The 26,350-nt window shown below is 46.1% G+C and overlaps 2 protein-coding genes across 34 annotated transcripts; one reads left to right on the forward strand and one right to left on the reverse strand.

The window, feature by feature from the left end:
* Window positions 1–2,024: 2,024 nt before the first annotated feature.
* LOC117649732 (F-box/LRR-repeat protein 12-like) lies at window positions 2,025–21,605 on the reverse strand. 18 transcript variants are annotated; one of them, XM_034392724.1, is made up of 4 exons: window positions 15,451–15,550; window positions 15,289–15,366; window positions 10,996–11,115; window positions 2,025–3,848 (listed from the first exon to the last, which is right to left on the reverse strand). In XM_034392724.1, exons 3-4 carry the CDS (start codon window positions 11,023–11,025, stop codon window positions 2,457–2,459), a joined length of 1,422 nt encoding a protein of 473 aa, XP_034248615.1. In that variant the 5' UTR covers window positions 11,026–11,115; window positions 15,289–15,366; window positions 15,451–15,550; the 3' UTR covers window positions 2,025–2,456. The 18 variants fall into 18 exon arrangements, with proteins under 18 accessions (XP_034248615.1, XP_034248613.1, XP_034248616.1 ...); XM_034392722.1 differs by lacking the exons at window positions 15,289–15,366; window positions 15,451–15,550 and adding exons at window positions 13,556–13,638; window positions 14,620–14,707; XM_034392725.1 differs by lacking the exons at window positions 15,289–15,366; window positions 15,451–15,550 and adding exons at window positions 13,552–13,638; window positions 14,620–14,707.
* On the forward strand, window positions 13,375–24,701 carry LOC117649734. Of its 16 annotated transcripts, none has more exons than XM_034392745.1 (3): window positions 13,375–13,475; window positions 16,970–17,165; window positions 23,305–24,701. In XM_034392745.1, the coding sequence occupies exons 2-3, from the start codon at window positions 17,154–17,156 to the stop codon at window positions 24,613–24,615; spliced, it is 1,323 nt and encodes a 440-aa protein (XP_034248636.1). In that variant the 5' UTR covers window positions 13,375–13,475; window positions 16,970–17,153; the 3' UTR covers window positions 24,616–24,701. The 16 variants fall into 16 exon arrangements, with proteins under 16 accessions (XP_034248636.1, XP_034248644.1, XP_034248632.1 ...); XM_034392753.1 differs by having other exon boundaries at window positions 13,458–13,475; window positions 16,993–17,165; XM_034392741.1 differs by lacking the exon at window positions 13,375–13,475 and adding an exon at window positions 13,515–13,648.
* Window positions 24,702–26,350: the final 1,649 nt, after the last annotated feature.

The following is a 26,350-nucleotide window of genomic DNA, read 5'->3' on the forward strand; positions in this document are numbered from 1 at the left end:
TTTCCATATAGTCTAGAGTAGCGTTGAGTTGTTACCACTGCGTGCATCTGAAACAAGAGAGTCAGCCTGATCATCTCAATGACATCTCTCAGTTCAGGCCTTCGCTAAGTACGCCAATTCGTTGCTGTCTCTGCGTCACTCGGTCCCAGCAGCGAATTGTCTGCGTGCTGTGTCATGAACTTTCGCAACATCTTCGAGGGCGGCAACGCAGCGCACACTCCACACCTGCGGTCTCAGGCAGCAGATGACGCATGGGCCGCCTGTCTGCCGAGATTAAGATGAGCAGCGGTATTCTCCCCCTCACCCTCTCTGCGCAAGTAAGCACTCTTACAAGCCTACGAAGCATTTGCTTCATAACTACGAAGAAAATAAAGGCGTTCTAGATTGCTTCGTATTATGAAGTAATGCCTCGTATCACGAAGGGCTTTGCTTCATAATGCGAAGCATTTCTTCGTAGATTTTACCATGACTTCATTTTTTCTCCGTAGTTTAGTGAAAAACTAGCTGGGGCTGGGGGTCCTAAGTTTGTTTTTCACTTCATTATGTTACCCTTCACTGATTTCAACCCATTTGAGCGCCCAAATACTCATTTTTTTTTTTAAAAAAAAAGAACAAGTACAAAAGTTTTAAAACTTTATTTTAAATTTCAAAAAATCATCACGACCAAAGTTCTGAATTTTCTCTTATATACACAAATTTATTCAGGAACTCTTTGAGTCGAAAAAAAAGGGGGCTAGATCTCAGCAAGTTTGTGACCACGATACTTTGACGTGGAATGCCCGAAATCCTTGATTTACACACCTCTACCAGGCGGGACAAAAATGCAGTTCTATTTTCAGTGGGCGTCGGACAATACTTTCCCACCAAACAAAATTGCATCACCGTCGGATGTGCTTAAAATTGCAAAACCCGTGAGACAAAAAAAAAGTCCCATGAAATTTTCTGTGTACATGAAACGGTGATTTGAATTGACCAGGGGGTGGCAACGCTGTACACGTATGCTGACGCCATGTTCGACTCCCCCCTTAGATCATGGTTCTTTTCAAGGAGATACTCTCTGAACCCAGCAAAGGAATCGAATGAAACTTGAGTGCGGCATCAAGTAAAAAGGTCATATGAAAGTAATAATTAAAGGAGAGCACACTTACGATCAATTCACTCCTTAAAACCGCATCGCGAAAACAAGAGAAAAATTGGGTTTTGTTAAGTGTCTACTTATATTTTCAAAACGTTAATCTTGTTAAGTTTTTGAGTTTTTTAGTTAAAACCTGGCCTAAACACTTCCTCAATTCATATATTATCGTAATACCAAAACGGCTTGGCTCTAATGGACTTAGTACTTTGGATCTCGTCGAAGTAAACTAATGTGCAAGGGGTGGCCGAACATGGCGTCAAGAAAGATGCAGGGCGTTGCCACCCCCTGAATTGACGGAAGATTTCAAAATCTGAAGGAGTAACTACTTATGAAACTTCGACTGAGAGCGCTGAATCAATCCAAGACTGTAGTCCAATGACAGTTGCACTTTGCTTACAGAAAGAAAAGCACCACCAGTGTTTTCCGACATAGGAGTATGTCAGGTCTGGACTTTTACTTATGGTTTCATCTCGCTTATTGCAAAAGATTCAACTCGAGTTTTTTTCTTAATGAAATTAGAATTGTAAAAAAAAACGTAGGTCTGAAGGAGTGGGAGTGCGGATATCAACGTAACGTTTAAAATACGTGTTTTCGTACTTAATTATTTCACGGCTACTACCGCCACACTTCTCTCCTATTGCAGTTTTTCTTCATGTTGTTCGTATATGTCATGATTAGTCGTCAGAAATGCACTCTAAATGTCTTACCGTGAAAGGGTGCATTATTGTTAACATTTTCTCCATAACACCACCAAAATATCACCGTAAAAGAGGAATTTTCACTGTACAACTTTAAGAGTGCGGGCGCCCCGGGCCCCGACCGGGGCGCACTCAGGCACCAACTCTTACAACGGTCTGGACCCAAGACTTCCACAATAAAAATGCTAGAGGCCGTTTGTGACAAATTAATTTCTTTATCTCTTTCTGAAGACAGAAGGAACAAGGGCATACACAAAAAGGTACACTTCAAACACACTTATAACTCGAGGTTAATGTCTTAAGCTATTGAAGCAAGGCAAAAGTAAAATGAAATGGCAAAGCGTTTCAGCCACAGACTGTGTATGAAACGGTGTCACCTGGAATATAATCATAACAAAACCAATCTATGATTCAATAAAAAAACATGCATTCCAATTGTTGAATCCACGACAATTACACAAACATGAATTCCAATTGTTGAATCCACGACAATCACACAAACATGCATTCCAATTGTTGAATCCACGACAATTACACAATAAGGTAAGTAGGGCATGAAAAACAAAACAAAATCAGATTGGTGACTATCTGGCCAAACAAGATCAAGAAATGAAATCGCGGTTTTAAACAACGGGCTGAGCAGAAGGGCGCTCACAAGACGGGCAAGGTGGCAGTGCTACCTGGAAGCAGTCCCTCGGGCAGTCGGCCTTCTTCCGGTGTGCCGAGAAGAAGGACCAGAGGCTGGAGGGTCGCTGGGCGAGCTCCTTGTGGCAGCCCCACCGGCACCAGGGGCACGGGCAGTCCTCCAGGACGGGCGCGGCGGACACCTCGATGCGGAGGTGGAGCTGAGGGTTCCTGACGAGAACGTCCTGGACGAACGGGTCGTGCAGCCATGCGTGGGCGCACGTCTCGAAGCAGCAGACCCTGAACATGGAGAGGCGGGGCAGGGCCGCGGGGCTCACCGCGCGCAGGAGGCTGTCCGGTGGCGTGGACGCCACGCCGAGCGTCTGGAGCGCGGGGAACCGCGGCAGAGCGGCGGCCAGCACGTCCAAGGCGTTCGACCCGTGCGTCGAGCGCAAGAACAGGTGCTCCAGGCGGGGCGCAGAGCACGACTCAGCCAGGGCTTGCACCGGTCCGGAGGGATCCTCGTAAGGCAAGTCGATGTTGACGACCTGAAGCTGCGTCGCCTTTCGAATGAACTCCAGTGCCCCGGCAGGGAAGCCCTCCCGGTGTATGCCCGTGAAACTCAGCTCCTTCAGAGCGTCTCCTGCTTGCAACTGCGACAGGCCATCGTTCGGGAAGCAGCACAGTGCGCGCAGCCTGGGGATCGCGTTCAGGAGAGTCAAAGGGAAGTCCGACTGGCCAGGGACCGCATTCGATGCAGGTTCCGGCATTTTCCAAACCTTGTTGAGGTACACCTTTTCCAAGGTGGCGGCATGGGTTTGTAGCATCAGGTGGAGGAAGGGGTCCATGGTCGGTGAGGTGTAACTGAGCAGAGTCAATGAGGGCTTTTGCTTCACATCACACCATGCGATTGGCATCGACGCATCACTGTTGATCCATATGTTCAGTTCACGGAGATCGCTCACAGAGTAGATCACCTGCAGAAGCGGAGAAGCAGTAGCCACGGGAGTATCGGCAAAGGACACCCAGAGCTTCCGGAGGCCTCCCAGACTCGACAGCTTCTCAATCAGTGGCGTGGCCAAGGCCACGTCCGGTGCGGAGCCAACTGAGACCGTGAGCTCCTTGACCACGCACGTCGTGCCGGCCACCAGGGACGCCAGGGCCTCCAGGCCCAAGGTGTCCGAGTGGACATGGCGGACGCAGGGTGCTAGGAGCAGGGCGGCGCGCACCACGCCTCTCTCCTGGGCGGGCAGGCAGACGCGGCGCCACAGGTCGCGGTGCAGGCAGAGGTCGCGCAGACGGCGGCACAGCAACCGGCATCGGAAGAGCTCCCTGGGCGGCAGGTAGGCCAGCACCGCCACCAGCACGTCGTCCGGCAGGGCCAGCAGCAGCTGCGGACAAACACCGCGTTACGCACTGATGAAAACTACGGATATCTCCGTACCCAAAACCACGTGGCCATTTGGATCGGCCGGCCGGCCAGTGACTTTTTATGAGAGTGTCCCGCACCAATCCCGCACCTCTGCGTTGTTGTTTTTGTTGTTGTTTTGTTGAAAAATTTTGTTTCTCTTCAAATCGGAGTGAATTGAGCCATTGAACTGCGTACCTGTGCACATGCATCTGTGAATTATCTTTCCTTAATGCAGTTTAAGAGTCGCTTTAAGAATTTTAGTCTCTTTTTGAATAAGCTGGTCATGTAGCTGCTCCTTTTAGCCAGGTTTGATGATACTACTGATTCAGTTAGCACCATGATCACTTCGCTCCACCTCGCGACTTTCAGTGCTCATGTTCCTCGAACAAGACTCACCCGTGTTTCGAGACCATCCCTCTCGAGTTTATAAAGTTTGTCAAGCCAACCGTCGTGGTGTTGCTACGTTGTGAGTGAGAACTATTACACAGAATTGAAGAAAACATGACTAGAGAACCGTAGCCTTTTGAAACAAGCCAAACAATTCAACGTCAGCAACAATGGAGGGGCAGTTTTAATGCGCGACTATACTCGTGTTTTCAGCTTCGCGATTTTCGCAAGGGCGCAGACGCCGACAAAATTGTTGCCAACCCGCGAAAATTAATTTACTGCCTTCTTTATGAGCAGTTGCCAAAATTCGGGGCACTTTTGAAGGCCATAGAACCGCAAAAAAAATGTGGAAAAGTCGGCTTTTTTCTCGGCCAATTTATTCAGTGATGTCCCACGACTTATATCTGAACGCAGTCGAGCTCCCGGTGCAATATTGCAGAAAGACCAAAAAGCCCCCATTCAAAAGTATAGGGGAAAGACACGGAACGTTACAGAAAACAGCAGGATACGGAACGTTACATTGTCATTCAAACAGGCCTAGTAACTCTCTTGCTATGAATTACAAGGTACGTGTACGCCAGACTGTGTCTTGTCGTAACAGGCTTCGCGATGCTGCGCCAGTTTCGACAATCCACGCCTGGCGTATACACCTACCTTGGCCTGCGGCGCTAACCTGCCTTCGGCAGGCTGCCTTCCTTGGCAGACCGTGGAAATGGGCGTGATCCCCTCAAAAAGAGCATTTGGTCATCAAAATCTACACTAATGTGGCTAAACTTTCGGTCGGAGGTCTGAATGGGTTCTATTTTCGTCATCAGCACCCTCAAAAACATTTAAAACGACATTGAACTTGACAAAAAGTTGAAGGTTCCAAAAAAGTTGTCTTTTTCCTGCCGTTTTTAAAGTGTTTTTTGGCTAATATGACCGAATGGATTGAGATAGAAAGCTGAATTTTGGTGTGTGGCGAGCCAAGGATATGCCCAATGACCCTGCAAAATCTCAGTAGAATCGGCCGAGCCGTTTAGGAGGAGTAGTGCGGACACACAGACACACACACAGACAGACAGACATGAAAAACTTTTCAACCCCACTGGAGTAACAGGCTTCGCTATCGCTCAGCCAAAAACACGCCATTTGGTGTGAGCTCCTGTTTTAAGATTCCTCAACACGTCCCGATAGAATCATATCTCTGTTTGGTCTAGAACTTGCCCGGGGAACAGAAAAGCATTTTAAAATCATGGTCGGACACTACCGAAACATAACCTATAAAACAAGATTCTGAGCTTTCCATTAACTTCTCAGAGTTCCCGTTTGCACCATTCGACGGCAAAAATGCTACAGATTAATCTGACAAGGCCGAGAACTGTGGAGCACAACGGGAGAAACCGTGATAATTCACATGTAACGTTCCGCAAAGTCAACCACGGAGGACATTTTGCGTTTACAGATTGCACCCAAATCGAGCTCGTAAAAACGAGTTCAGTACCGTGAAACGGGGTAACTACGGACACTTTTGATAGGTTTTTTTGAAATTGTGAAAGTTGTGGTGCTGTCATCGACTTGAGGGTCAAAATTTATCATCTACCCACCTTTAGCTTCGATTTGGCGCTTATTTCAAATATCTGCACCTCACCGTTTTTACAGTGGAGGGTCCGAGGCAGTGTCCGAAATTACCCCGTGTTTTGGGGTAATTTCGGACACCTCTGGTAAAAACGACTTTTCGTTCTGATTTTGGTCCCAAAATCGATCACTGTCTCTTTTTAAAGTGCTAATATGATTATATGAGAAATTCGTAAGGGTTTGGATGTAAAGATATGGTAGGGGTGGTCATTCATACATAATTTGAAGTCATGTTTTGCACTCATATGTAGTTCGATTTCAGGAATAGTGAGAGCCATTTAGAACGCTTCTTTTTTTAAAAAAAATTTTTTGACCGATTAGCTTTTATAGGCAACTCGGGCCATACATTTTTACGCGAAAGTGAATCTTAAATCTTCCTCTACAAGATTACATACAATCACATACATGCATATGAAGGGCAAGAAGTCGTGGCGTATGTACGGTTAGGAAGATACAGGGGCTCAGTGGAAAGCTTTGCATTTCAATTGTAGTAAACCGGCGAGCTATGCAGCCATTCACCAAGACTAACTTTCATGTAACATGAAAGAAAATTAATCACAACCCGAGAGAAAATTATAGGCTGCAGATTGGCTGCAGGCTGGCTTCCTCCGGGTGCCTGAGAGCGCTCGGATGGATCTCGGATGGCTGCAGACATTGGCTGTATTCGGACATACGTCAGCCAAAATCCAGCCATCCACAGCCGCTGCAGCCTCTCTGGCTGCACCTGCCAGCCATTGAAGTGTCCCTTTGGAGCCGAGTCGGCCCTGCCCCCGCTGCTCTAGGCTGCACCCCGCAGCCTACGGGATGCTCTAGGCAGCCTTCCTTCGCGGACCACGCTGCCCCCAGCAGCCACGAGGCTGCGAGGCGCTGCTCTAAGCTGCACCCCGCAGCCTTCAGGATGCCCCAGGCAGCTTTCCTTCGCCCGGGCCACGCTGTCCCCGGAAGCCTAGAGGCTGTGAGCGCTGCTGTAGGCTGCACCCCGCAGCCTTCAGGATGCTCCAAGCAGCCTTCTTTCGCCCGGGCCACGCTGCCCCTGGCAGCTATGAAGCTGCGGGTCACAGCCACATCTCGGCTGCAACCTGCAGCTTCGTGGATGCCATCGGCAGCACCCATATCGCTACTAGGCTTCACTCCTTAGTACATGAAGGTCCCCATGACGACCTTTGAAGTTCTGTGGATCCTTTAGTAGATTTTCTAGGGTCCCAACACCGTTCCAGATCCAAATCCGTTAAGTAATTTCATCTAGGACTTTCCGTTCCCGAGATATCAAAGATAACAAAAAAGTGTCCCGATTTTTACGAAACTTGCATGGCTTATGTATGTTAACGTATTCAACTCAAATATCAGCATACCACGTACCCATTCTATTTTTTCTATTTTTTATAACCCTTTAATCAAGGGGTGCGCCTGAATACCGCCAGCATCCACCATGCTGCATCCGTAGCCTACAGCCATTGCAGCCTACGTGGCTGGAAAGTGCAGCCGCGGCCAGGCTGTCGCTGGCAGCCAGCACGCTGCGACGCGCAGCGTGCAGCCTACGGCCATTGCAGCCCGCCTGGCTGCGAAGTCCAGCCGCGGCCTGGCTGCCGCCAGCAGCCAACACGCTGCGACGCGCAGCCTACAGCCATTGCAGCCTTCGTGGCTGTAAGGTGCAGCCGCGGCCCGGCTGGCGCCAGAAGCCAACACGCTGCGACGCGCAGCCTACAGCCATTGCAGCCTTCGTGGCTGTAAGGTGTAGCCACGGCCCGGCTGGCGCCAGAAGCCAACACGCTGCGACGCGCAGCCTACAGCCATGGCAGCCTACATGGCTGTAACGTCTACGCGGCCCGGCTGGCGCCAGCAGCCAACACGCTGCGACACGCAGCCTACAGCCACTGCAGCTAAGTTGGCTGTGCGTGGCAGCGTTTATAGGCTGCTCCGGGCAGCCAGAAGGCTTCTGTGCGCAGCTTCTGAAGCGTTCCACAGCCAAAGCGCTCCGTGAAACAGCCAGACCAGCCATTGCAGCGTGCATGGCTGCAAGTCCAGGACATCGCTATGGCTGCGACATGGCTGCAACGCAGCCACGGCAGCCATGCATACAGCCAAAAAACGGTCCATACAGCCATGCGTCAGCCAAGCGTCAGCCTATCTGCAGCCTTCTATTTTTACTCGGGAAAACAGTCGTTGACACTAAGGTAGGATATGCACATAAAATTAAGTATTAAAGACGAAGCTTCGCCCCATTTACATGAAATTCGAAGTTTATAAAGCAACCGCTGTAGCAATTGGGGATTATCGTTGTTGTTGGATTATCTTTCACTTCCAGAAGAGCTCTTCAGCTTCCACCACTCAAACCCTGCGAAATAGAAAGTGTTCAGGACATACCCACTCTCCCTGGCGTGACGTTTGTATGCCCGAAATTACCCCGTAAAGTAACAATTTTTTAGTTTTGAGCCCATATAAACCAAACTATTTGACCCAGGAGATTGAAAATTTGACACAGTATGCTCTTAACATGATCGAATCGACAAACAATCCCCTCATGAACCGGCCATGAACAGTTTCGGCTTGCCAGTAAAAGTTTTCAAGCATAAAGCGAATTTAGGTAAAAATGGTTAAATACAAAAACCACTCTTTCTCCTGAAGTTTGCCCCTGATTTGGCCTCCGGGTGATTGATCAGATGGTTTTAAGGCGGGACCCCGGTGACCGTTCACCCGCGACGGCTAAAGGAACTTAAAAAGTGTATTGACGGGAGTCTCCTTTTGCGAATACTCCTTGCCATTTTCGTTCTGGTAATGTAGCACTTTGCCGAGAGATGGCACCACAGTCTGGTACTTCCAAAAAATAAAAGGGTCCTAGTTCTGGGTGGAAATCCCTATACCTGCCGTGCATTCTGGCCAGTGACGGACAGCGCGGTGCGTTTTGGCAGTGTCGATGGCCAGACAGTGCGGCGACAGTGCGGCGCGGCCGGTGCAGCCCGGGCCACGCCGTGCGCTCAAACAGATGTCATTGTCCGTCTCTGTCTCACCCGCACAGTGCAAGCGAGACGGCCGAGGCGGGGCATGGAGGGGGAAGCAGCGGCTGACCGGCGTGGCGCGCGGCTCACCCTGGAGTCCGGCGCGCTCCAGTTTCCAAATTTAAAATTTGAATGTGACTTCTGAGTTCTGGCGGTTGGGTACTATCAAATTCCTTTTTCTTTTACGGTCATTTTGACACCAGTTGAACAACGATTTGTAATCGGAGATAAAATTTCTCTTACGACCTTCAATTCCTCGCATCAGACAGCGTGGGTGGAACGTGTCACCCCTTTCCACTCACGAGGCCCCTTTTTTCCAAATTCTGGCCAGTGTGACGCGTGCAAGTCCTGGGGAGCTCGTTCGTGGCCTGGCTGGATCCAAGTCCGAGGCGGCCCGGCTCGCTCTCCAGGTCCTCGTCTGCGGCTCCGGCTTAGCGCGGGGGGAGAGGGGGAGGGGGACGCGGCGCGAACAATGCCCGGCTGCAGGTCAGCTGTCAGTCATAAATGTGTCGCCCCGCCTCCACCGGCCTGCACGGAGTTCCGATACTTTCCGCCGCGCCACCTTCCACAGCACCGCAAAACGACCGCCAAGTTCAAAACAAGGAAAATGCGGCAAAAACAGGGTCTCAGCAGATCAACTCGATCTCAAGAAGGGCTGGGCCTAGAAAAAAGTGGCTTACAGATTTCGAAAGGGGAGGCCAGGGCCTAGGTCAACATGTATATGGCGATTCTTGAAACAAACAGCAAGTGTCCGAAATGACTGGCTGAACATTGGTCAAAAATTTGACACCTTTTGACACCCGATTTTAAGGCTAAAATTTTGTGACACATGTTTCGCGCATACCTCTTGTCCTAGATCCTGACCTCCCCTTTCGAATTCTGTAACTGGTTTTTTTCTAGGACCAGTGGTTCTTCGGATCGAGTTGATCTAAATTTGAGTTTTTGAAAGTTCAATAACTTTGTTCAAAATTGAGCCACCTCAAAAATTTTTTGTGGCGCGTGTCCTTATTATGTCCTGAACCTGTGTGCCAATTTTCATCCCGATCCGATCCCTTCAAGTTTCACCCCGGTCCCGCCTTAAGTGTGGCCGATGCGATGCGCGCAACGGGACAAGCCTCCAAGTTGGCCGTTAGGTGGGAGCATCATCGCCATGCTTCCGGGCAGAGTTGTCCGAAATTACACCGAGTGTCCGAAATAACCCCGTTTCACGGTAACATGTGTCTGATAGATAAAATAATAAAGTTTCCGAATATCTTCTCAGAATCGTTCTACGTTCCATATTAGCTGAAATATAAGCATCGAAACTTTGAATTTATGGACGGGGGACATGCCGGAACGTTACGAAATGACCCTTTGGAGCACTTTATCGACATCTTCTGAATTGAAAAAGTGGTGACTTAAGATGGATAAGAGTGGGCGACGTCGAGCCCAACACAACGCACCAAACCGCATCACAATACGTTGAAAAATAACGATTATAGAGCCAAAAGACACAAAAGATACCCTTATTTTGGCAACTGCTCTTATCTGCTACCAAAATTTTCATAATGATGGACTTCTTGTCAGATCACTGTGAAATACATTAGCATTGGAATTTTTCGAATTTCCCGGCATTTTGATTTCTCTTTATTGCCAAGGTTAAATTTTGACGGGTGGCACATCGACCCGCATCGACCATATTGGTACCACTGACGTTCGTAGCCACCCTTGAGCCACCGCCTACCTTTTACATAATTTTTTTTGCTTTCCCCACACTCCTACCCAAATTGACTTCGTGACTCCTAGGATTCCTTGAAATCGTATTTTTTTGACAAGTTTCATGTCGTTTTCTACGTTTTGAAGGGTGCTGATGACGAAAATAGAACCCATTCTAACCCCCCGACCTAAAGATAAGTCCTTATAGTAAAGATTTAGATCACCACATTCTAATTTTAGTGGGGATCGCGCTCATATCAACGGTTTGACTAGGAAAGTAGCCTGCCGAAGGCAGGCTAGCGCCGCAGGCCAAGGTAGGTGTATATGCAGGCATGAATTGTCGAAACTGGCGCAGCATCGCGAAGCCTGTTACGACAGGACACGGTCTAGCGTACACCTTCTTTGTGGATAATGAGGGCTCAAGTGACTCACCGATTGATCGATTGCATCGTGACCAGCCATCCTGGAACGCCTAACACGCCGCAGCCGGCTATGCTCAAGGCCTGGATTGAGACAAAGGATGACTCCTAGAGTAAATGGCACTCGGTTGACCTGAAACGAAAGCAAGACTCCAATCAGGAACAAAACGAACACACAGTGAGAAAAGAGCTCTTGGCAAGTAGCAGAGGGCCGCGGGTCCATGGCATTGTCACTCCCTTTTTTTTCGTCCCGTTGACAATCGAGTGACCATCTGACAGAGAACAACGCACAGTGGGCTAAAACACCCTTTTGGGCGCTCAAAACCTATATTTCAGCCATTTTTGATCGTATATGTCCCAAATTTGGTACAGACCCTCTTTTGGTCTTACTTTATGAGATTTTGAACAAGCGGTGGCAAGTGTGACCTTATCTCAGCCGTGGTTCACCGAAAATTGATTTAATATAATCGTATTTTTATTTTGTATATTTCTGAGTCTGCGGGAGCACTCTCTCTTTCCAAATCAATGCAAAACATATTGTAGGTTTTTTTTTTAAATGTTAATTGCAGACGAAACAATTGAAAACCGCTTAAAGAAGTCAAAAACATCACTTAAATTATATGGACGTTCTTAAAAACAATACTGTAAAAAATCATGGTTACAGATTTTATAGCAACTGTCAAACTTCAATTTCCTGAAGTCCATTTTTAAATGATATACGTATCATTTAACTCTTCATGGAACAGTAACATGGAAGGCTCATTAGCCTGGTCATCAAAGAGGTCAACTAAAAGTGAAAGAACTGTGGCACACATTTTTTAAGACTTGGCTTTAGGTTTTTTTCCCTGAAAGAGCAGATCACAGGATGAAATGAAACAACATTGCAGTCAGAAGATCTGCATTCCCATCAATTCTGTTGCACGGGTGGCCTTTTCTTGAGGGTTAGTTGTAGAGAAGGGGCAGGGGGGCTGGGAAAAGGAGCCAAATAACACGTGAAAAGATAAGGGACGGTTGGGATGGAGACACGGTTGCTTGGATTCTTTCTTCGTGGGACGCATTTTCTACCGAAAACGGGGAAATTGCCAATTTTATAATGTTTCACAGCCGTGTATTACTGTTTGCGCAAATATGCGCAGGTTTTCTCTGTTGATCCTTTCAAATGACACATAGGTTGATAATTTCCAGCGCTGAAACCTGCTTGATAGTGCTTGATTCTATAGTAAATCTCAAACTTTTGTCTTTAAATTAAAAATTATACAAATAAAGCGATTTTATGCACACCAACACCCTTCAAATTATCGCAGGAAGATAACTCGGGTATCATTTTGAACGGGAATACTTGTTCTTTAAAATGGAACCACCGGAGGTTCAAAATCTAGACGCAAAGCCGTCAAAATCGCTGTGGCGTTTTGTTGCATTTTTTACTAAAAATAACACATTATTACAAGTTTTAACTTTGACGGCCTGTAGTGGTCGTAGTTTTGGTCTGACAACAAAAATACGACCAGATTTGAAATCTGCGGAAAATTTCCTATCCGATGGAGAACAAGTTTGCCCGTTTAAACGATTTTCAAGAAAGAGGTTTTGAGCGCCTAAAAGGGTGTTTAGCCCACTGTGCAACGTGGCCTTAAAAGGGAATCACACGGTAGATACGCTGTGATGTACGAATGCCACACAATAGAGTACTTTCGTAGAATCCTGAACCGGAAGCAAGCAGACCAGCAGACGCCAAATTGGCCGGAAACTAACCTCTCTTCGGATCCAACACTATAGCCGAGCTGTACAAATATTGCTCGCGAAACACATATGCACTGCAAACAAGTATCAAATGACTGTTTATGTTCAAGTGTGGCCGATACCTTTGACGAACGTCTCTTTGGATCTACTTCCGCCAACATGGCGTCTGTGTGCTTCCGGTTCAGGGATCTACGAAAGTACCCTGTTCGTCCCCAGTAGAATAGTTGTGTCTTGAGTGTTTTTTTGTCCCCATTCAACTCTACACTGCAAACCCAACTGTCTACTTAGCACGCACTTACACATACATGCTTGCAAGTTCATACTTACAAACGCATGCTTGGCCAAGCATGCACTAACAAATGCATCCTTGGCAAGTTCACACGTACAACAGCATACTTAGCGCCTAATAACTCGATGCTACGCATATGTATTGGAGTGTACTTGCCAAGCATGCGTTTGTAAGTGAGTACTTGCAAGCATGCATTTGTAAGTTGGTGCTAAGTAGACAGGTCTGTAATGTACCCCGTGCCGACGATTTCGTGGCGATACTCCTCCGCGCACTCAGCTAACGTTACGGTGTGAAACGAGGAAGGGTCAGGCCCAGCGTACATTGCGGAACGTTACGGGGAGAGGGGGGCACGCCCAGCGTAACACCGCGTAACATGCTGGGACGGGACGGGGACAAGGGGTACAAGAGAAAGGGACCTCACGAGCGTTATGTTATTACTGAACGGCCCCTTACGCACTCAGAATGAGGTAGGTTTTATCAGCTGCACGCTCTGATGAAGATGATCCTATCAAGCGAAGACAGAAGATGAACGATTTATTGTACTTACATGGATGGAATGGATCCCACACCGGAAGGCTGCAGTCGCCCGGGGAGTGCGAGAGGACCTTGACAAGCCACTTAGCGCTGCAGCTGCAATAGGGTACTTACGTAGATCGTGAACCGGAAGCACACAGACGCCATGTTGTCGGAAGTAGACCAAAACTTGACATGGGAAAGAGACGTAGTCAAACGAATCGGCCACACTTGAACATTAAGAGCCGTTTTATACTCATTTGCAGTGCATACGTGTTTCACGAGCAGTATTCGTACAGCTCTGTCCTAGTTTTAGATCTGAAGAGAGGCTACACTGGGAGAAATAATGAAGATTGGGGCTGTTAAACCTAATGCCACTCTCCATTGTTTGCCAAAAGAAGGTGTAAGGAACGGCGTTCACTGTATCCTGGGAACCCGCATCCGCTGTACCTTGGACACTGTTCAGACATCAGACACGGCATTCAGTAAAACTGTAAGATAAAGGCGAAATTCAAAAATCCCGATAAGAACGTTTCGATGACGAAAGTGAATTCATCTCAACAAGACAAAGAAAAAATGATAGGCATGTTGTGGGCTCAAACTCGAAATTCAACAGATATCGGCATCAAAAGTCCAAAAAAGTAGGATTTTGGACCTTAATTTGCTGAGTCCGATGTTTTGGAGTCCAAAATCCTACTTTTTTAGACTTCTGATCACGATTCCCACTGAATTATCAGTCTGAGACCATAATATGCTTATCATTTTTTGTTCGCCTTGATAAGATGAATTCACTCCCGTCATCAAATCGTTTCTTTCGTGATTTTGAAATTTCGCCTTTATTTTACAGTTATACTGAATGCCGTGTCTGAACAGTTTCTAGGGTACAGCAGATGCGGGTTCCCAGGATACAGTGAACGCCGTTCCTTCAGGCAGGGTGTCTACTGTATGCCAGGGTACGGTGAACACCTTCTTTCGATGAACGGTGGGGAGTGGCATTAGGTTTAACAGCCACAATCTTCATTATTTCTCCCAGTGTAGTTTCCGGCCAACATGGCGTCTGCTTGCTTCCGATTCTGGATCCACGATGCTCGAAAGTACCCTATCCCTATGGTGACACGTTGAAGTATCTTGCGACGATGTGATAGGTTACTGCTGAGGAAACCTAGACCGGAAGTCAACGTCAAAGCGGGAGAAACAAAAGAGCGTCGCGCGGCTGTGCTGAGGGGTGGAGGGGGAAATCAGCGGAGTGGGGGTGAAGGCGGCGCGCGCACGCTGCCCCCACTCTGTCCATCCGGTCCCCCACCACCGCTCAGCACGCTGACGCCTCGCTCAATAGTTCCTTCCGTTGTGTCACTGACTTCCGGTCACGATTTCCTCCGAAGTACCGTATTGAGTGTCACAGCCGAAGGTGGGTATTGTTACGAATCCGTCGACCGGAAGTAAAAGATCAATCGGGAGGAGTAAAACCGCTTCTGCGCATGCGCAGGCGTCCACTCTCCACACGTAGCCAGTGTCCGCGCGTGCTTCAACGTGCTTGCAGTTCTAGCTTTTGGTTCTTTCACTTCCGGTCCAGGGATTCGTTTAGGTCATCTATTGGGAGTGAGATTCGTCTCACCAGAGCTTATTTGCATCGTATTCGTGCCGCTTGGCTCCACTTCAACATCTCGAGGAAGGTTAGACCTCGCTCAATGAGCAAAGGTTCAACATAGAGCAATCTCTCCGATTCCGTTCCACGATGCGCGTTCCTTGCTAGGCACTTATACTTACCTCCCTGCAGGAAGGAGCCAGTGTACTTGCCGTCTCTTCAAACCATGACACTCGAACCCATATACTATACCTAGGCAGCTTAGGTGAGAGGGTCAGTGCGGACTTCTTCCATGTAAATGACATTTTGAATCTCATCTGTGATCTAACATGCTTCCTTCCTACCTCATTCACACGAATGCGCAGCAATCTAAAGTAAACTTCAACAAAGTACGTGTGAAAAACTAGCCGGTAGACGCTGGGTGCCAATTGAAAGAATTCGCGTAGTTAGGCGACCGGGGTGCGAGACTGCAGAAGATTGAATGGCGCGAAATACGAAGATTGCATGATCGTTTGACAAACGACGCTCGGCGAACGGTAATCGTAATTCAAGATTTCTAAATACCCCTAGGTAACTCACCTAAGTGAGACGTGCTGGTCCATCGCATGTTCTGAATACTGAACGACTGTTTGCCTCCGCTTCCGGTCTCTCTTCAGGGAAGATCATACCGGCTAGCCTTAGCGGAATAGGGAACTCCCGATCCCAATCCACAGTTGAGAGGTTTACTTTGTTATGCAGAGACATGTTAGAACATCCCCTCTCCCCGTTGAGCAGCGTGACCCTTAACCTTTCGCTAAACACATTGCACATGGCAGCAGAAGAGTTTTCGTTTCTACAAGATTGAGCTCAAAAGTAAAATCTCTATAGGGAATTTTAACGAGAATCCCTGGACCGGAAGTCAAAGATCAAAATGAAGAACTTAATCAGCTTTCAGCTTCTGCGCATGCGCAGAGGAGGTTTAAGTTCTTCCTTTTGTTCTCTGACTTCCGGTCTCGGGATTTAATGAAATAGCCCATCCGAAGCAGTGGATTATAGACCATTCTAGTCGTGGCTGAATGAAGATCAAGAAGAATCACAAAAGACTGCATTTAGGGTATTTAAAGTGCACATTTTCGCTTCAAATAAGTTCAATTTACTAGAAAATATTTTTATTAACTACTACCAATCAAGGGGACTAATATATTTGAAGTTATAGTTCTAAAGAGTACACTTTTGTTATTCTTCTTGTTCTTCACTCGGCCACGTCTAGAATGGTCTATTGCCCGGCCCTGACGGGCTGTGAGAGGGGCTAATTGGGTTCTTCGGTTAAAACCTAGACCGGAAGTCAGCGACAGACACTGTGGCAACAAGGTACGGAAAATTCTGTTAATTTTTTTGCCAGGATTCTCCGTAGCCCCCTCATCAATATTCTCCGCAGGCTCTTACAGTATTCTCCGTAGCCCCCTTGTCAATATTCTCTGTAGGCTCTTACAGTATTCTCCGTAGGGCCTGGAAAGTCCTACGGAGATCACTGTAAGGTCCTACGGAGAATACTGTAAGAGCCTACAGAGAATATTGACAAGGGGGCTACGGGGAATTACCACAAGCTGTTAACAGAATTTTCTGTAGCTTTTTGCCACAGTGGAACAGGAGGAACTAAAGAGCGTCGCGCGGCTTTCCTGAGCTGTAATGGGGGTCTTGTACTTAGCAAGTACACGCGAACCTGAAGTGTACATGCATGTACACGCCAGGTGGAGTGTACTATGTACGCACTTGAGTTTGTAGAGCAGATTCTTCTACGATACCTATGTGGACCCCCCTCCCCTTTTGCAACTGAAAATTCATTCCTAAGTTCATACCTTGACTAACAGTGGGCGACTGCAGCCCACATCCTCGGTTGGTTCCAGACTCGCGGTTGACCCGGACGCGTCGTTGAGCGGAACGCACCGTACCTGCCTGCTGTTTTGCGGCATCAGTGGAGGAAGTCAGCTCCAAGAGTCTAACCGTGCGGACACCGGTGTGAGCGGACTTCAGCTGACCTGAGCGCCTGCCTCTTCAAGCCATCGTCATGTACCCCGAGGTGAGTCGCGATATGTTCTTATTATATTTACTGCCGTGAAAGTAGAACCGACTTTTCCCGGAAACCGTTGAGATGGACCGATGGTTCAGTAAGGGAGGGTGGGGAACCATGACCACTTACTTTTTGTGCTTTCCTCTACTCCACTGTGTGGTTCGAAAAGTTAAGTTTACAGCATGAGGGGGATTCTTTGACCTCCAAGGACCTCTTCTCCCCATTGGAACTTGTCTGCAATGCACGGCAGGCCTACAGAACACTTTGGAAAATAAAACGCGGTCATGGCGCCCTATATATGGGGTACCATGACCACCCCGTGGGGCACTATGACCATAGTAATTTTTCGGCCCAAGAAGTGTACTTTCTACCAGTATTCTCATTGACATTGTTAATATAGCTGTCCATACCATCAGGCCAGTCAACTTAACAATAAAACACTTCTAAAACCTTCGAAGTTTTAAACGCCCTAACATGCCTTAAAATGGACGGTTTGAACAGTTAACGCTCTAAGGCTTTCAAATTTCACATCCAAAGCCATGACATGTGTTAACATTTCATGTTTGTCTTGCTAAGCCGAATCCAAATTCGTATGCAGATTTCAATTTGGTAAATTTTATGGAAATTATCGCGGTTACTACACTGCAAACAAGTGAAATAAATGCTGTTTCTCATAATGCCAGAGCCGTCTTGGTTCAAAGTAGCCACGGATCGCTTTCGCGGCCAACTTTTGCGGTTTGGAGCTCATTTAGTGCTAGAGAAACTTCCATATCAAGTCTCAGTTTCAGAACCATTCTTAATCATCCTGGTGATTCACGAATTGTGATGAAACTATCGATCCTGCAGCAATTATTCCACCCTTGTACATTTTCTGAAGCAAAAAGCAAATTTTTGACGAAAATAAATCATTATTATCATTATTAAATGAGAAAAACACTCAAATATGTATGGTCATGGTACCCCACTATAAAGTGGTCATGGATCCCCACAATGCAGTTTACGACACTTAAGGCTCCCCGAGTAAGCTTAAAGCTTTTAAAATTAAATGTGATGATGGATATTTTGCCTGAGAGCCGACATTTTGAGAAAAACCTAAGACATCGAACTTACCTCCTCAAATGCAAGAGTGAGAAAAAATATCCCAGATTTGAAATATGCCCAATTTGGCGAAAACGCTGTTTAGCGAAAATTTTGGCGAGGTGCTATGGTTGTGCCCTTGAGGTGAGAAGGTAGAGCCCTGGTTGAAAATAGTAAGAATCCGATTCTCTCGAAAGTCCCGTGGATCTATTGCCGTCGGCTAAGTAGTTCCCGAGTGCGAGGGGGGTGGTCAGTGGTCATGGTACCCCACCCTCCCTTACACTGCAAACCTAACTGTCTACTAAGTACTCACTTACAAATGCGTGCTTGCAAGTACACTGTTAGAAATTCTGTCGTAAATTAGCGACATAAAAGTCGCTAATTTTAATAGCGACGGAAATTGTTCTTCAACTACTTTGTCTTTACTGAACGACTAAAAAATCATTTCTCTACGACAATGTCGTAATCACGGTTACATATTTTGACACCTAAATTCCCCGAAAATTTGGTGAAAAGTTACAATTTGGTCACTTATTTACGATTTGTGTCGTTCATTTACGATTCATAACACGAATTTACGACAAGAGTCGTAAATGTACGACTGAAGTCATGACTGCACGACATATTCGAAAGATAATTTACGATTGTTCGCAGACTTCGTAAATTTACGACTTAATTTGTTCTAAAACGAAACGTGTCGCTATCAAAATTAGCGACAAATATGTCGTACATTTACGATTCAAGTCGTATATTTACGACTTGAGTCGTAACAAAATATGTTGTTTAAGGGGGCAGTCTCGTCCCTGTACCCTTTTTTAGGGGGGTTTTCCCCCCCTCTTTTGATGACGACGATTTTTTAAATATACCTCTTAGAGACAAACGGTAAAAACCAAATGAAAGAACGGAATTTTTATAACATTTTCAAAAAAAAATATTTTGTTTTGTGTTCAGTTGTAAGGGAGTTGTAGGGAATGCAACAAAAGCCGACAAAACATACAAAATTTCACTGCGCGACATTTTTCTCCGGAAGTTCTTAACTTTTTGGCAATCGGTTTGCGGCATCTTGAAGATGAAAAAATCCTCTTTACTTTAACCTACAATCGTCCATATAGCCCAAGGATTACACTTTTTAAAACGTAACGAAAAATCTATACAAACTTAGGAACGGTTTAATTTAGGTTTTAGGGGCGTTCCACGTCAAACCATCATGGTCCAAAACGTACTTGCTCAGATCCGGCCCCCAATTTTTTATCTGGTGGTGTACCACCCAAAGACCACTCTCATAAATTTTTTTGAAAAAAAAAATCAGAACTTTGGCCGCAGTGATTTTTTGAAACTTGAAAAAAAAATATATAAATTTTTTTTTTAGTTTTTTTTAAAATTGTGTATCTAGGTGCTCAAATGGGTTGAAAACAGTAAAGGGCAACATAAAATAGTGAAAAAAAAAATTGGGACCCCCAGCCCTTACCAGAAACAAAGTTTACGATAAAAAAAACCACGGTTTCTTGAATTCCCAAAATACGCCGTCTCACTTTTGGACCATATTGACATCAAAGGACCCCAATGAGGTACTCTAACTGTCACTAAAAAATTAGAGACGGCAATCCATAAACACCAGAGATATTGTCAAAAAACTCTAAAAGTTATCGAAGGTTATCGAAGCTTTTTGCCCCAAAATTGTCAAAATGGGACCTATATTGGTTCCGCTGAGGCACTGTGCATTGAAATACTATTCAATTGTCTGTCTTAACACCATGGAAGATGTGAGAGAGGTAAAGGTCAGCATTACAAGAGTTTTGGAATTACACGGCAATAAGTTTTTTTAATTATAATAACCAAATGCGACAAAATGCATTGTTTGGCAGTCGCCAACCGAAGCTCATTGATTGGTGGGGACTTCATCCAAGCCATCTTCACCTTGACCATGCAACTGCTGGAGACTTAAAAGAAGAAAATGAAGATGACCCGGATGAAGTCCCCACCAATCAATGAGCTTCAGTTGGCGACTGCCAAACAATGCATTTTGTCGCATTTGGTTATTATAATTAAAAAAACTTATTGCCGTGTAATTCCAAAACTCTTGTAATGCTGACCTTTACCTCTCTCACATCTTCCATGGTGTTAAGACAGACAATTGAATAGTATTTCAATGCACAGTGCCTCAGCGGAACCAATATAGGTCCCATTTTGACAATTTTGGGGCAAAAAGCTTCGATAACCTTCGATAACTTTTAGAGTTTTTTGACAATATCCCTGGTGTTTATGGATTGCCGTCCCTAATTTTTAGTGACAGTTAGAGTACCTCATTGGGGTCCTTTGATGCCAATATGGTCTAAAAGTGAGACGGCGTATTTTGGGAATTCAAGAATCCGTGTTTTTTTTATCGTAAACTTTGTTTCTGGTAAGGGCTGGGGGTCCCAATTTTTTTTTTCACTATTTTATGTTGCCCTTTACTGTTTTCAACCCATTTGAGCACCTAGATACACAATTTTAAAAAAACTAAAAAAAAATTTATATATTTTTTTTCAAGTTTCAAAAAATCACTGCGGCCAAAGTTCTGAATTTTTTTTCAAAAAAATTTATGAGAGTGGTCTTTGGGTGGTACACTACCAGATAAAAAATTGGGGGCTGGATCTGAGCAAGTATGTTTTGGACCATGATGGTTTGACGTGGAACGCCCCTTTTCCTTGGGCTACATGGACGATCGTAGGTTAAAGTAAAGAGGATTTTTTCATCTTCAAGATGCCGCAAACCGATTGCCAAAAAGTTAAGAACTTCCGGAGAAAAATGTCGCGCAGTGAAATTTTGTATGTTTTGTCGGCTTTTGTTGCATTCCCTATAACTCCCTTACAACTAAACACATAACAAAATATTTTTTTTTGAAAATGTTGTAAAAATTCCGTTCTTTCATTTGGTTTTTACCGTTTGTCTCTAAGAGGTATAATTAAAAAATCGTCGTCATCAAAAGAGGGGGGGAAACCCCCCTAAAAAGGGTACACGGACGAGACTGCCCCCTGAAAAACGACAATAGTTCTACAAAATGTCGTAAATTTACGATTATTTTAACAGTGTACGCACTTACAAACGCATGCTTGGCCAAGTACACACTTGCAAATGCATGCTTGCAAGTACACACTTACAAACGCATGCTTGACGCATGGAGTTATACGGCGTCAAGCATGCGTTTGTAAGTGTGTACTTGCAAGCATGCATTTGTAAGTGTGTACTTGCAAGCATGCATTTGTAAGTGTGTACTTGCAAGCACGCATTTGTAACTGTGTACTTAGTAGACAGTTAGGTTTGTTGTGTACTTACGCCAGCATCCTTGCTGCAGCTGGGCAACGACGTAGTGGGTGCCGTCTTGCTCCTGACACTAAGGGCAGGTCCCTGAAATAAAAACAAAAAGCAATATTCTAAATATTTTAGCTGTCAAAAGCTCAGTTAAGAAATAAATTAAGTAGTTGAAAACTGGCAGCCTTGATCAATGAAAATCAGTTAAGAACAAAACTCAGTATAAGTGCAACTGCTGCAAAAAGTAACACACACTGTTAAAAATAATCGTAAATTTACGACATTTTGTAGAACAATTATGTCGTTTTTAAACGACATATTTTGTTACGACTCAAGTCGTAAATATACGAGTCGTAAATTTACGACATATCTGTCGCTAATTTTGATAGCGAGACGTTCCGTTTTGAAACGAATTAAGTCCTAAGTTTACGACTTAATCGTAAGTTTACGAACGATCGTAATTGATTTATGGAATATGTCGTGCAGTTATGACTTCAGTCGTACATTTACGACTCTTGTCGTAAATTTGTGACATGAATCGTAAATAAACGACACAAATCGTAAAAAAACGAGCAAAATTGTAACTTTTGACCAACTTTTCGGGGATTTCAGATTCCAAAATATTTAATCGCGATTACGACATTGTCGAAGAAAAACGATTTTTTAGTCGTTCAGTTACGACGAAGTAGTTTGAGAACGATTTCCGTCGCTATCAAAATTAGCGACATTTTCGTCGCTAATTTACGACAAAATTTCTGACAGTGCATACACCATCATTTATTCCTCACCTCAAAAGTAGAGCTTTTATGTAATACAGCCCCTCTTGGCTGAACCAGATATTGCCTTTTTTTAGTGGCGGGTCTTTTTCATTAAAATCCTATGAATGAATAATGGGGCAGCACAATTAACAAGGTAGGTTTACGCCAGACCGCGTCTTGTCGTAACAGGCTTCGCGATGTCTCGCTGCCTGTTCCTCCAATCCACGCCCGGCGTACCTACCTTGGCCTGCGGCGCTAGCCTGCCTGCGGCAGGCAATGGCTTGTCCGTTGTCGGTTATTTTTTAACTTGTTGTATGCTGGGGGGCTCTGCCCCTAGACCCCCCTACATTCTAAATAGAGTTGTTTCATCTATAGATAACACTATCTTGACCCTTGTCACTTTAACTTGTCGAGGCTGGGGCCCCCCAGACCCCCCTTTCTCCAAGCCAGAAGTGATCTATCTGCAGAAAGCTCTATTTTTCGCCGTTTTTTAGGTGTTTTTCGGCTATAAAAACTGAACCAGTCGAGCTAGGATGGTGAAATTTCGCGTGTGCCGAGCCAAGGACATACCTAAGAAGTGTGCAAAATCTCACCGAGATCAGCCGAGCCGTTCAGGAGGAGTAGTGCGGACACACACGCATACACGCACACACGCACACAGACAGGAAAAACTTTTCAACCCCACCTGAGTAACGGGCTTCGCTATCGCTCAGCCAATAATACAGATTAGTTTGCAGTGATACTCACTGAGTCACAATTTGGCTCCTAGTCTATGGTACTTTGGTATGATAAGAGAAGCCCTTAAGTTGAACAATTGGGAGGCTTAAAGACAGCGAAGCTTTCGCTTTCAGCAAATGATACTGTGACATTTTATTATCACATCCCAATATTTTGTACCTGTACCTGTGCACAAGGGGCCACGCGATCAAATCTCGGCGAGGCTGAATCCTGGGGGATACTATTGGCGACGCAAGATCTCCCAAACAGTGTGGCAGTGATGCGCTTGTTTCCTTTGTCGACAGCTGCTGGTCCTGTCGGACGACTCGTTGCTGACGGTGCTGTCGTACCTGCCGCCCAGGGAGCTCATTGGCTGCCGCCTGCTGTGCCGACGCCTCCGCGACCTGTGTCTCCATCGGGACCTGTGGAAGAAGGCCGTGGTGCGTGGGCGGGGCCTGGTGCGCGCCGCACTGGCCCTGGCGCCGTGCGTGTCAGCCCTGATCGTGGACAGCGGGTTGCCTCTCGAGGTGCTGGCCTCTTACGTGCCCAGCACCACATGCGTCGTCGCCGCGCTTCACCTGGGAGTAGGCAATCAAACCGAAGCGTTGTTCGCCGCGCTCATCGTCCAGAAGCTCTCGGCTCTCGGTGGTCTCAAGATGATCGCCCTGAATATTGACCACTCTTTCCCTCCGGGAGACACGCTGACTCCACTCCTGCAGGCGGCCTACAACATCGATGGTCTGAAGGAACTTCAAATCGACAACAACACTGAGAAAGCCCTGCCGGCTGCGTGGTGCGAGCGTCAGGTCAGCCCTTCCATGACCAAGCTCCTGTACTTGGGACCCTCCGCGGGGCCCTTCCTGGAGCTGCTTCTACGAACCCACGCGGCCACTCTCCAAGACGTGTCTCTGTATCTGACGGAAGGTACCCCGGTGTCTTTTTTGGAGAAGATTCCTGGCTTGCGACATTTGGTGTGTCACCCGCACGAAGATCTATCCCGGCTGTCGAAACTGCCCGAACTGCAGACTTTGGACCTGGCAGAGTCGCCTGACGACGAGCCATTCGTCGCTGGTGCACTGGAACTACTCCGTCAGGCGTCGCACCTGCGGACCGTGACTTTCTGTTTCACGTGGGTACAGCCGCTCGCTCCGCTGTCGGCACTTGTGGAATCCCCCTCTGCCCGACTCGTGGAAAACCTTGAGCTGTGCAGCGCGAGGTGGGCGGACTTGGACGTGGTGGCGGCTGCTCTACCGCAGTTTCCCTCCCTGCGTACCCTCTCTCTGGACATAGTGCCGTCGTATGACTTCTTGCGGGCAGTGAGCCCCACTTCTGCGCCGTCCCTGACGACGCTCAAAGTGTACCCCTCCCGGAGACTGTGCCTCCACGCCTGGCTTCACGACCCGGCCAATCAAGATCTCCTGGCGAGGAATGCCCGCCTTCACCTGCAGCCTATTTTTCCACAGTCCGTTTCGACCGTGACGATCTCCGACAAGTGCGAGTGCCAGTGGTGCCGTTGGGGATGCCACAGCTCACTGAGGGGCCCCATCAGCGCAGACACCTCGTTCGCCACGCACGGAAAGATGTCTTCCTGCCCGACTGGCTGCTTCCAGATTTGACCGTGCGGTGACTATGTACTCTTATTGATTCAAGGTTTTTACTCCTGTTGACGTAACTTACCAATAAAACCGTCACTTTGCCAAGACTCTTTCGTACGTCTTAATCATTTGTTTCTCGCACTATTCAGAAGGCAGTAGCACTTTGTGCACGCTTTTTCATTGTTTTACGATTTTTCTGTTTGCACCTCAATATAAAAATGCTTGCATGAATGCTAGAGACAAACAGCGGGAACCATGTTAAAGATCGAACTTTTTACAACAATTTCAAGAAAAAAAAAATTATTTTGTTTTAGCATTAAGTGAGGCATTTATATGAAGCACGTAAGAAATGTCTGCAAAATTATACATGGTGTCACTGCGCACGATTTCAGCCCAAGTTTTCAACCTTTTTTCAGTCTGTAAAGTGCATCTTAAAGAGCATAAGGATTGCTTACAAAATGAACCACGAGGGTTAATACATTGTGGCAAAAAGGTAAGGAAAATTCTGTTAATTTTTTTTTGCCAGGATTCTCCGTAGCCCTCTCATCAATATTCTCCGTAGGGCCGTACAGTCTTCTCCGTAGCACCTGGAAGACTGTATAGTCCTACGGATAACACTGTAAGGTCCTACGGAGAATACTGTAAGAGACTACGGAGAATAAGGGGGCTACGTAGAATTGTCACAAGCTGTTCACAGAATTTTCCGTAGCTTTTTGCCACAATGTATAAGACGAAAATACTACTTAATAGGCAAGAAAAATTCATTCATGGGAAAATTTGTGAAAAATCACCTTTTTCTACCAGTGTTTTTCGTCTGATTTGAACCCCCAACGTTCATTTTGTGGGCAATTTAATATCCCCACGGTAAAAGTGCCGCCTTGGAATCCAAGGGGATGTTTGGGTTTATTACCAAGGGGTTTGAGTGAATTTTCCTAGTGGTTTAAATCAAGATCTTTCAGAGATGGCCTTGTCTCGCCAAGACGAACTAAAAATGCCTACACATGTAATAGGTTTGGATGGGAAATGAAAAGGCTATTAATCAACAAACTTTGTAAAATGGTCCAAAAATGACCTTTTTAGTACTTTTGAGGCTCAATAACGTTTGCATTTCCCATCCAAACCTGGATGTGAAGACATTCTAGTCGAGACGAATCCAATTCTGTAGGAATTAAGATCTTGATCAGGACTACTTGGAAAATTCACTCAAAGCCCTTAACGAGACATCTCCTTGGATTTCAAGGCGGTACTTTTACCGTGCCATCCCCGTTTGCGCCAAAATGCATGTGATTGAAGAAGCCACGACGCCATTCTGGACTGAAAATGCTTCTTTTCTTGAGGTCTTGAGAGAAAAAACGTTTGAACGATGTGGAGCGACAGATATAGAAGCAATATCACTAATCAGTTTTTGGCTATTTTCAGTGTCATGTCTCCTTAAAATTTATCAAAGGGTCACTTTTTTCACATTACCTTAAGTAATCTTCATCGAAGTCGCTGCTTCTGAAAGAACTCTTCGCTCCAGTCAGCCGGTGTTTTGTCAAGTTGGCGGTAGCCCCAGACGGTGCGAACGGCAGGGACGCAACCATGGCGTGCTCATGTCACGCCTTGAACAGTTTGAACTACACTGAACAAAAAGGGTGAATAGTACAACAAATAAAGTACAACAAAAACTGTTCAAAAAAGTACAACAGGGATTGTATGTGGAAAGTACAACGAGGATTGTACAAATAACAACGAGGCACGGTACAAACGGTTCCTG

Source organism: Thrips palmi, unplaced genomic scaffold (genome assembly GCF_012932325.1).
Source record: "Thrips palmi isolate BJ-2018 unplaced genomic scaffold, TpBJ-2018v1 HiC_scaffold_4, whole genome shotgun sequence".
Lineage (NCBI taxonomy): Eukaryota > Metazoa > Arthropoda > Insecta > Thysanoptera > Thripidae > Thrips > Thrips palmi.